Source organism: Centroberyx affinis, unplaced genomic scaffold, assembly GCF_046629955.1.
Source record: "Centroberyx affinis isolate AG114_WGS23_722 - 3 ecotype Tasmania unplaced genomic scaffold, CSIRO-AGI_Caff_v1 ptg002833l_1, whole genome shotgun sequence".
Taxonomy (NCBI): Eukaryota; Metazoa; Chordata; class Actinopteri; order Beryciformes; family Berycidae; genus Centroberyx; species Centroberyx affinis.
Genome location: NW_027280975.1, coordinates 61793 through 73299, shown reverse-complemented (window position 1 = coordinate 73299; position 11507 = coordinate 61793). Strand labels below are relative to the sequence as shown.

Genomic DNA, 11507 nt, shown 5'->3' with positions numbered 1-11507 from the left:
GACTCATTTATATATTTATATTTACATTTATTTATATATTTATATATTTATTGCCTCATTTATTTATTTCAGGATTTATTTCATAGCCATATTTATTTATTTCATAGGCATATTTATTTATTAAATGGCATTCCATACTGTCTAAAAGTTATGAAATGAGCACAAACTGTGAAACGCAGATTTAGGTGCTGTGAAAATGTGAAAATGACGTTGGAAGGTTGGCTTTACGGTTCAGTTTAGGCAACTAAAACAACTTGGTTAAGGTTTGGCAAAGGCTTTGGTCGGTTAAATACGAAAAACTTGATCTAAAAATATAAATTTGACTCACGGTAGGAATTATCTTCCTACAAGCTGGGAATTGAACTCCGGTCACTGAGCTGCTGCACTGAGACTCTGCTGCCTGGTTATAGTCGTGTCTCCTTCATGTACCCGCTTTACACTTTATGAGCCACCAACACGTAATCTGGTGTTAACAAGTCTCATTTCATGTACTGGTGTGAGATCGGGTTGTGTCAGTCTCTCCTTCTGTGTAACTAACCCTCCCTCTTGTCGTCTCTCTGTCGCTGCAGATCTGTCGGAGAAGAAGAGCGACCTGAGGGTTTGTGACGACTCCACCTGTCGATTCGGAGGCGTCTGCCGAGACGACGGAGCTCAGCTCAAATGTGTCTGCCAGTTTCAGGTGCGGGGAGGAGGAGGCGTGTTGCCATCTTTGTTTTTTTTCCCTTTAATTTTTAGCCTTTATTCACCCGGGTTTCGTCCTCTTGAGCTGACAGAGGATTTGATATCTGACAGGATATAAAAATGAGGGGAGTGGAGAAAGATGTTTGCACTGATGATGGCCTGATGGGCTGAAGCTGTAATTAATCTTCACTATTTTACACTTTTTGAGAACTTTTTTGCACCACGTCTTATTAACCGCTTTCACCCCGCTGGTCCCATCTTTCAAACCCACATAACTTTATTTAAAATTCTTGTCAAGATTTCCAAAGGTCTCCAAAGACACCAAACATGTCAGGCTGAATTACAGTGAAATGTGTAGAAAATACAATACGATACGATACAATACAACTTTATTGTCAGTTTACACTGAAATTCATTTTGCATCCTTAGGCAATTCCGTTCAAGAGATTAACACACAGATTAAACATACAGTTACACATATGACACTTTTCATAGACGTACAAAACACATGAAACAATCATGATAATCATACATATCACATTATATCCTCTGGATTCAGATCTCAGTTGGCAGCACACTGATTTTGGTTTAGCAACAGGATGGACTGATGAATAAAAGAATTCTTCAGTCTGTTGCGTTTAAATTGAGGGACTCTAAATCGCCTATCGGAGGGCAGAAGTTGGTATTCTCTGTTTAAAAAAATGATGCAAAAGACTGTTTTTTTCCATTTGATGTACTGGAGCAGCGATAAAAATGGTGTCTTGGATTTGAATATTTCACTCAGTATCAGCAGCTGTAGCTTGTGACATTGATGTACAGTCTATAAAAAAAAATTCTAACTTTGAAGCTACTTAAGGGGAAATTTAAGGGTAAAGTTCAAGGGGTTTAAAAAAACTTCTTGCTGTATCAGCCCTCTGATTTCGTCTTTTGAGGCTTTCCATGCCCTAGCAAACCAGCTTGTCTGTCATCTGATGTCTGTGTGTGAGACTCTTCTGAATCTACAGTACGCACCCGAAGACACAGGCAGCTATTTAGTAACGAGACAGGCGCAGTATCAAACGCTCTCGTTCAGCACTTCAGTTCCTCTGGAGAGCGAGAGTCTCTGTTCCTCTCCTCAGACCCGATGTTTAGACGCACACAGAAACCACAAACCAACAGCAACCGAAAGCTCGTAATGAGACGGAGATAATCAGGAGAGAGGAGGAAAACAAGGGAGAGAGACAGAGAGGAGAAACAGTGGTGTGGTATTAAACACACAGTCTGTCATCTCTAGGGGTCTCTGAATCAAAACAATAACAAAAGACGTAGTTTGATGACGTCGTGAAGCAGCGTGGGATCATGGGAGTTTTTTTTAAGGAATAATCGTGATCCGTCAGGAGTGAGCGATAAAAACAACAGAATGAAAAAAACAACAGAGCGGCTAGAGCGGCTAGCTAGCTAGCTGGACGACTTCCTTCCTCACTCTCTGACGGATCATCTGGTGTTTCCCGTGTTTCCCCGGAAGTTAGGGGGTAAAGGGGATATGACGCCATGACAGGAAGTTAGGGGGTAAAGGGGATATGACATCATGACAGGAAGTTAGGGGGGTAAAGGGGATATGACGCCATGACAGGAAGTTAGAGGGGAAAGGGGATATATGACGCCATGACAGGAAGTTAGGGGGGTAAAGGGGATATGACGCCATGACAGGAAGTTAGGGGGTAAAGGGGATATGATGCCATTGACAGGAAGTTAGGGGGTAAAGGGGATATGACGCCATGACAGGAAGTTAGGGGGTAAAGGGGATATGATGCCATTGACAGGAAGTTAGGGGGTAAAGGGGATATGACGCCATGACAGGAAGTTAGGGGGGAAAGGGGATATGACGCCACTGACAGGAAGTTAGGGGGTAAAGGGGATATATGACGCCATGACAGGAAGTTAGGGGGTAAAGGGGATATGACGCCATGACAGGAAGTTAGGGGGTAAAGGGGATATGACACCATGACAGGAAGTCAGGGGGTAAAGGGGATATATGACGCCGTGACAGGAAGTTAGGGGGGAAAGGGGATATATGACGCCGTGACAGGAAGTTAGGGAGTAAAGGGGATATGACGCCGTGACAGGAAGTTAGGGGGTAAAGGGGATATGACGCCATGACAGGAAGTTAGGGGGTAAAGGGGATATGACGCCATGACAGGAAGTTAGGGGGTAAAGGGGATATGACGCCATGACAGGAAGTTAGGGGTAAAGGGGATATATGACGCCATGACAGGAAGTTAGGGGGTAAAGGGGATATATGACGCCATGACAGGAAGTTAGGGGGGTAAAGGGGATATGACGCCATGACAGGAAGTTAGGGGGTAAAGGGGATATGACGCCATGACAGGAAGTTAGGGGGTAAAGGGGATGTATGACGCCATGACAGGAAGTTAGGGGGGAAAGGGGATATATGACGCCATGACAGGAAGTTAGGGGGTAAAGGGGATATATGACGTCATGACAGGAAGTTAGGGGGGAAAGGGGATATATGACGCCATGACAGGAAGTTAGGGGGTAAAGGGGATATGACGCCATGACAGGAAGTTAGGGGGTAAAGGGGATATATGAGGCCATGACAGGAAGTTAGGGGGTAAAGGGGATATATGAGGCCATGACAGGAAGTTAGGGGGTAAAGGGGATATGACGCCATGACAGGAAGTTAGGGGGTAAAGGGGATATATGAGGCCATGACAGGAAGTTAGGGGGTAAAGGGGATATGACGCCATGACAGGAAGTTAGGGGGTAAAGGGGATATGACGCCATGACAGGAAGTTAGGGGGTAAAGGGGATATATGACGCCATGACAGGAAGTTAGGGGGGAAAGGGGATATATGACGCCATGACAGGAAGTTAGGGGGTAAAGGGGATATATGACGCCATGACAGGAAGTTAGGGGGTAAAGGGGATATATGACGCCATTGACAGGAAGTTAGGGGGTAAAGGGGATATGACGCCATGACAGGAAGTTAGGGGGTAAAGGGGATATGACGCCATGACAGGAAGTTAGGGGGTAAAGGGGATATGACGCCATGACAGGAAGTTAGGGGGTAAAGGGGATATGACGCCATGACAGGAAGTTAGGGGGTAAAGGGGATATGACGCCATTGACAGGAAGTTAGGGGGTAAAGGGGATATGACGTTAAGTTACCTTGAATAAAATTATGGATTTCTCTGGGTTTGAATATTGTTGGAAACATTTGGGATAATGTAAGTACACAACTCAAAAAAATATATAACATAGGTCTAGTCGTTTTTAGATATTTTAATGCGGAAATGTTACATATTATACCTTTAAAAGAGTCATCTGATGAAAGCATTCGACAGTTTCCAATAGATTTATCTTCCATAGTGCTAAAAATTTAGTTTATATATGAACTTTGCCTGTATGTGGCTTTGCATGCTCTCTAATCTTTGCCGATTATGTCGCTAGTGTTGGTTTGTGTGTTTGTACGTCTGTGTGTGTGTGTGTGTGTGTGTGTGTGAGTGTGTGTGTGAGTGTGTGTGAGTGTTGGTTAGTCACGACAACGATGCTGAGTCACGTTAAAACAAATTCAGCAGGGTTTAAGGAGCTCTGGTCCTCATAAACCTGCCATCTGTACGTCCTGATTCGGCTCCTCCCGTCCGTCTACATAGCCAGGGTGACAGAGTTGGAATATCAAACATCCACCTCCGACTGAAACTCGCCTCCTGAACAGATGAACGAGTGATTCAGACACCTGCTCTGCAATCATTCATTTAAAGAAATAATCGGCAACACTTTCATATAAATAAATATACGTGAATGTTGGATAAATGTCCGTCTGCTCTAACTCAACAGTGATCCAACCTATATCCAGTTCATAAATCTTCTCCTCTGTCTGTTCTAAACAGCCGGTGTCTGGTCGCTCTTTCCTGGGAAAAATCCTCTGCCGCACAGGAAGTGATGCGTTTTTACGTTTCCGCTTTGTTTGGAATCAACAGGAGAAGAAGAAGAACTGGGTAGTTAGCATGAGCAGCGATAGCCACCATGGCTGAACAGACAGAGAAAAGAGAAACTCAAACTGCAGCAACAGAAAATCCAAGCCCCGCCCACACTGTTTGATTGACAGGTGATCTGTGGGAAGTGCAGTGCAGAAACACCACAGTGAGGCTGAGGGACAAAGATGGAGAATGAATTTTAAAAAAAAACATGATTTTGCAGATTAGCACTCACTATGAGAGATTTCACTTTGTTTTGGTTGACATGACACATAAATTATTAATAATAATAAATTCATATGTGTTGCTTTTTTCTAAAACAAACCTTGATCCCCTCCTCATGCTCACCGGTAGAATATCAATACCTTCGCTTCTGACTGGAAAATGAAAAAAAAAAAAAAATCATTAATTATGTGCTCGGCAGCCTCTGATGAGCACGTTTGTTCTTTTTCTCATCCGAGTTGTTTTTCTTTTCTGAGGCGAGTTTAGAAGGCTGCCATATTTCTCTCTAATGTGACTATAATTGCAACAGAAGGGCGGCAGGTGTGTGTGTGATGATGGCAGAATCCCACAGAGAGAGCAAGTCTGATGTTTATTTATTTATTTATTTATGGTTTATTTGATAGGGACAGATACAATATACATAGAGAAATTGAGAACAGCTATCCGATGCAAGTATATCATAGTGTTTATAGCGGATGCTAATTTGCAACACCCGTCCATAGAAGGGCTTTTGTGAGAATAAGAGATTAAAACAGTGAGGTAAAAAGAAGGTAAACCGAGTACAGCAAGATACAATAGAGCACAAGGTAAAAAAAAAAAAAAAAAAGTGAACTGAGGACAACAAGATACTATAAAACACACATTTAGTAGTAACATAACTGCAGAAAACTAGACATGAGTACAAGTTTGTTGCTGAATGAACCAGGATTTGGTAACTTTCTTAAAAGTGTTGAAGCAGATTTCAAGTGATCAGGAGTTCCAGGACTTTGCTCCTTTCACAGAAAAAGCTGTCTGAGCAGAAAGATGTTTTGCAGAATGAAACTTTACAATTGCCACTTGAAGCTGCTCTGGTGGATCTGCTGTAGCTCTTCCCCGCCCCCCCCCCCCTCCCAATTTCTTTGTGCGGCCTATGAGCTTGAAGGATTCCTCTGCTTTTGGTGAAAGTTAGTCTCATTTTCCAGATTGGCTTCTCTCCCTTATAAATTATTATTTTATTTTTTACCTTTAGATAGAATTGACCTTATTCACACATGGCAGCCATTTTGAACTCTTGGGGTGGGAAATTCTACCCTGAAGATTGGCATAAATATACATAAACTAGCGTTACTTCAACACATAAGCAAGGAGTTCACTTAGACCAAACAGTCATCAAATTAGCAGCAATCTCAGGAACAACCACAACAACTGCTTGAATTTAGCAGGGAAGTTAGTTAGCTAGCTTAGTAGCCTAGTTAGTAAGCTACTAGCTACCTAGGCTAGCCTCTTCTTGCTAGCAATAACAGGCCAAATATATTAAAATGGAACATGGAACTGTATTCTTGAGGTCCATTTATTTCTAATATGTTTTTCAGTGGAGAATCTGAAATGCTCAATGTTTGTATGATGCATGTTGGTTCACAACAGCGGGACAGAGCTGAACTCGCTCTTCCACCCCGAGTGTTCAAGATGGCTGCCGTGTGAAAAAGGTCAATAGATACTTTAGATGTCTTTTAGTAGCTCCGTCTAATTTGGGGGACGAGTTGTGGAATGATAAAGCTTGGTCAGCTTATTCCACACTATTTTCAGGCGGATAAACACTCTTTCACAGCTGAACAACATAAGTAGCCATGTAGGATTTTAGCGATTGGTGAAAAGTGCCGTGTAAGACGAGACTTCTGTAAACAAACCCAACTTCTCAGGTGAGTAAGTGAGTAAGCGCATTGATTTGAAAAAGCGTAACAGTAAGGGCTCTAACATACTCCATGTAAGGAACGCATGCAACAACACAAAGGGCAACGCACGGGACGTGTCTCGCGTCCTTGCATAGCAAAATGTGTAGGGCAAAAATTTGTAACGCGACGCAAACGTCTGCTGCAATATCACGCGTGTCAGGTAGGGACGCTAAATGAAAATCACTACAAAAGGAGGAACTACCAATGAAGAAGTCATTTCCTGTGTAAACAAATGTCAGTGGCGGCAGATTTGGAAGAACAGCTGGCTGTCAGACGCATGTACCATCTTCTTTTCATTGCTCTCTTTTTGCGGTGATGGAGAATGTATAGCAGCACAAGTTCCTCCACGGCAGCCATTTTTACAAACCCCGCTCCAGCATCAGATTGGCTTTGCTTCCCCTTGTGGATTAGTGATTTATAACAAGTGACAAGTGACAAGTGACACGGTCTACGCGCGTTTGCTATGTCAGCAAACAGCTTGCGTAGGCGGAGTACTCGCATTAGCGCATGCGTTCCTTACGTGGAGTATGTTAGAGCCCTAAGAGTGACAGGTGTCGATGTGTCATTTTTTCCACATTTCACATCAAGTCTATAGTTTGTTTTTCACCATCATTAGACAATCAAATGAGTCCTTGCAGTAACAGAAACTTTGTCCTGCAGGTAATAATTTGTTTAATAATTTGTTTCTAGCCTGTTTCCGACATGCTGTTTGGTGTCTTGTGCTTGTGTTTTATTTTGTTGCATCATTTTGATTGTTGATCAGATCTAGCTAGGCCCGTTCTCTGCAAAGTCCTTTGGGTCCTGCTGTGGTGAAGGGCTGCAGATTTAAACCTGACTTGACATGACACCCGGGTCACTTGTAGGTGGTATTCGTGACAGACCCTCACGCTGAATGATTGATGAGTGGACGGTTAACAGAATATGGATTGTTTAACATTGATATGTGGCCTTGGCAGCCGCGGTGGATGGTGCGTATCTGACGGCAAAGTCAAGTTATTTTGTGCTAACCTTCATACAAATTGAATGACCACAGAAACTCATGTGTCCTACATAGTAAATGATTCAGATGACTTCTGTGACCAAAAGCTTATTGTCTCCTTGACGCCTTAAATTTGCTTTAAAAACAATTCACATCCCACACGTCCGCTGTTTGGCAGATTAGAGTTTCAGTTAAAGAAACATTTCTCAGAGGCAGAGCTGCTCTGGAGGCACAAATAATCTCATTGGTTGCGTTAAATCTCAGTGGGCGGAGCCAAAGAACAACAGTTTTTAGTACAAGTTAGCTAACTGGAAAACTTGAATGGTAAAGAATGAACTCTGGTCAAAATATAAATAACAATGAAGTCTTTTTTTTTTTTTAATTAATTCATGACCATGGAATTCATGATGTTGGAAGGTCAGCAGTTAGCTAACTAGTTTATGTAGATAGCTATAGGCTAGTATGGCTAGTTTGAACTTGGAAGGTCAGCTAGCTAACTAGCTAACCTAGATAACTTAGTATGGTAGATTGTTTTTTTCAGTCAATAGAGTAAGCTTATAATATTAGCTTCCTCCTCTCTTACCTCTTGTCTTTTTCACTGAGCTTCAGTCTAATGTTACTTAGCCAGAAAAACGGTGGTTCTTTGGCTCCGCCCACTGAGGTTTAACTCAACCAATCAGATTATTTCTGCCTCCAGAGCAGCTCTAAGAAAGCCCCAATCTGCACCAGTTGGAAGACATGTATGTGTTTCTCAGAGGAATATATACAGAGATTCCTAATTACAGTATGTGTAAAATGGCAACTTAAGTGCTCTAAATTATTGATGCTGCTTGAATAATCTGGGGAAACAGGAATGTTTTCAGTCATCTTGTTGTCTGGGTGTTGTGATCTGACCCCTTCACTTACTGTTGTACTTGTTGGTGATTTACTGCAAGTTTACTTTACTGTAGCAGCTATAAGTCATGTCTGGTAGGTTCTTCAAATGTAAAATGTAACATTTAATTAAAGTGGTAACTGCACTTCCCACAGATCACCTGTCAATCAAACAGTGTGGGCGGAGCTTGGATTTTCTGTTGATGCAGTTTGAGTTTCTCTTTTCTGTTCAGCCATGGTGGCTATCGCTGCTCATGCTAACTACCCAGTTCTTCTTCTTCTGTGTATTCCAAACAAACCAGAAACATAAAACGCATCACTTCCTGTGCGGCAGAGGATTTTTAAAATAGAGAGGAACAAACACAGATATTTATTTGTATGAAAATGTTGCAGATTATTGTGCAGGTCCCAATCTTGTACCAAGCAAATCTTAATTGTATTGTTGGTATTTATGTTGGTGGAATGCTGAAGTTGTCTGATGTATTCTTTGATTTAACATCTGCCAATAGGTGAACAGTTTCATCCACAGCTCCTGACAGAATTATGAGTGGACCCATCGTTAATATGGGTGGCAGTCAAACCCCTAACCCTGCAGTGTTAGTGCCTTGCTCTGCCCAGTGAGTTATAAATCACCACCTCAGTCTAGTGGGCTATAATTCTCTTGATGAGTAGATTTTCAAAAGCGTAACTGGGATCCTTCAACGAGGTCAAACACGCGGCCCTGCTGAGGCTGATGGGGCCGCTCCACTCCCACTCAAGTGTTTATAGGAGGCTGCTTGGTTTGGAGTGGGGATCGCCCGCTGCTATGAATAAATTACAGTTTGTCAGTTTGTCTCAGTGGGCCGCTGTGCCCTGCAGGGCGACAGTCACAGGAAACCTACAGACGCCGTTCTTCACCGCCATCAAGAGCACAGCAGTGATGTGGCGAGGTGCTAGTTCCACCGATGTGGGTTTTTAAAGGCAGATACTGATGATGATAGTTTGATGTTTTGCACTGAAGCTGCTGAAAGCTGATATTCTGATATTATCTGATATTTGCAGATATACAAAACCATTTACATTTGGCCTTTTCTATGCCAAAAATGCCAAGTATTCAGTGTTTCCACCAGAACTGCATTCTTGTCAGGGTGGAAAAGCCTCTGAAACCAAATTTTCAAATTTTAATGCAGGTTTTATAGAGGTGGACGACATGACTGGCAGATATCTGATATTTAATAAAAGGCCAATATCAGCTCCTATATATTTGCATTTGTATGTCCTTTTTTTTAGATTTAGATTCGATTTTTTAGATTAGTCTTTATTGTCTCCCTTAGGAGAAATTTGTCTTGGGCATTCGAGAGAACACAGGTGACGTAGCAGCTCACAGCCTCTCCATATACACACAATATATCCAAACTACAGTTAATATTCAGTAACACACACAGATCCATATACACCAGAACATACACACCAAGAAGACACCTGATGCCCTACACCAAGATATTGCACATTCCCCCAATAAAAGCCGCAACTTATGGCTTAGTTACAAAAGTGTGTGTGCTGTGTAAAGTTTTCTTCAAAGTAGTCTACATACATAAGAGTGAAAAAACAGGAGAAAACCAAACAGACTGCTAACCGGCTCCCTGGTTAACTATAGACTTGGCTTTGCACCCGTCCGTGTTCTGTGGGAATTATCAACTCGGCTGGAGCCTGTCCAGTCTTTGACCCGTCACACTGCGTGGCTGAAGAGTAATTATTTTTCGACTGTGTTTGATTTCCAGTGCCACAAAAACTACATCCCTGTCTGCGGCTCCAATGGAGACACCTACCAGAACGAATGCTACAGGCGACAGGCGTCCTGCAAGCAGCAGAGACTCATCTCCCGGGTGTCAGACGGGCCGTGTTCTGCCGGTGAGTGCTGCCACAAAGTGTACAGCTCATTTAAATGTTATATGTCCACTTTGGGTAAAAAAAAAAAAAGTAATTTCCTTAAAGTAAAGTAAAGTCCCCTAAAACACTTTAACACGCTTAAAAACAGGTATTGTCGATGTATGTTGCATTCCCGGCTCCATCCAGTAGTTTGTTGTGTTTTCTTCTTGGTGGATAACCGGCCAATCGTAGACGAGGTGACGTCACCTCCAGATATTTCAGCGATCTGGTTCTCAACGTGGGGTCCGGGGACCACCAGGGGTCCTTGAGAGGGTTCCAGGGGGTCCCCAGAAAATTTATGAATTTGTGAGCTTAGAATTAGAAGGTTCTGTCTGCCTTCAGGATAGTTCTGAGATATTGAGCTTCAAAAGTTTTCAGCATCCATTGAGTTAAATGGAGATGGGTCCTTTTGTTTTAGAAATTACAGACTCAAAAATCTTATTTTCAAAAAAAAACACCACACATATGTCAAGGCACTCATAGAATAGGTTCATGTGACTAACTCAGTTTTGACAAAAAGGTCAGATAGAACCTTATAATACCAAGGTCACGAATTGTTAAACTTCAGCATTATTTAATTTACAAGAAGTTAACACAATTAGAGAATGTAGAGGAATGACTGTTCTGATCATAGTTTCTCTGTTATCAATACAGACAGTCATGGAGTTCTGGACAAAATCATATCTGACAATAAAAATATTCTCAGATTTGAGTCGGAGAGACAAAATCTCATCAAATGGGGGTCTGTGGCCCTTATGTGGACTAAATTAGGGTCCTTGATATGAAAAAGATTGAGAATCACTGATCTAAAACCTCAGCGGTAAACGTCAGGTTTTGGTGTCAGTCCCTCAGAATCAAAGAGCGAGGGCTTCTTCTTTCTAGAGCCGCCATTTTGCACCGAGAGACGTTCACCAATCATACAGGGAGAAATCCATCGTAGAAGAGGAGAGAGACCAATTTCTCCACCCACAGGGGCAGGAGAGAGACCAGAATGCACTGCAGCAGAGAGACAGGTTGAGGGTTTGAGTAACAGGGCGTTACTCAGTTTGTGGAACAGGAAATTCTCGCTCTGCTCTTACTATCACTATCGCTCTCTCACCAAACACCTAAAGTCAACAGCTGGACGCAACAAGTCCACGCCCCTTCTTGACAAA

At 42.4% G+C, this 11507-nt stretch overlaps 1 protein-coding gene across 1 annotated transcript in view; it reads left to right on the top strand.

Moving 5' to 3' along the window:
* The first annotated feature begins 204 nt into the window (after positions 1–204).
* Positions 205–11507, top strand: part of tmeff1b (transmembrane protein with EGF-like and two follistatin-like domains 1b) — a 61203-nt gene continuing 49900 nt past the window's right edge. Inside the window, exons 1-3 of the mRNA XM_071536146.1 lie at positions 205–217; positions 570–679; positions 10206–10335. Coding sequence (XP_071392247.1) covers positions 205–217; positions 570–679; positions 10206–10335 — 253 coding nt within the window. The remainder of the gene's footprint in view (positions 218–569; positions 680–10205; positions 10336–11507) is intronic.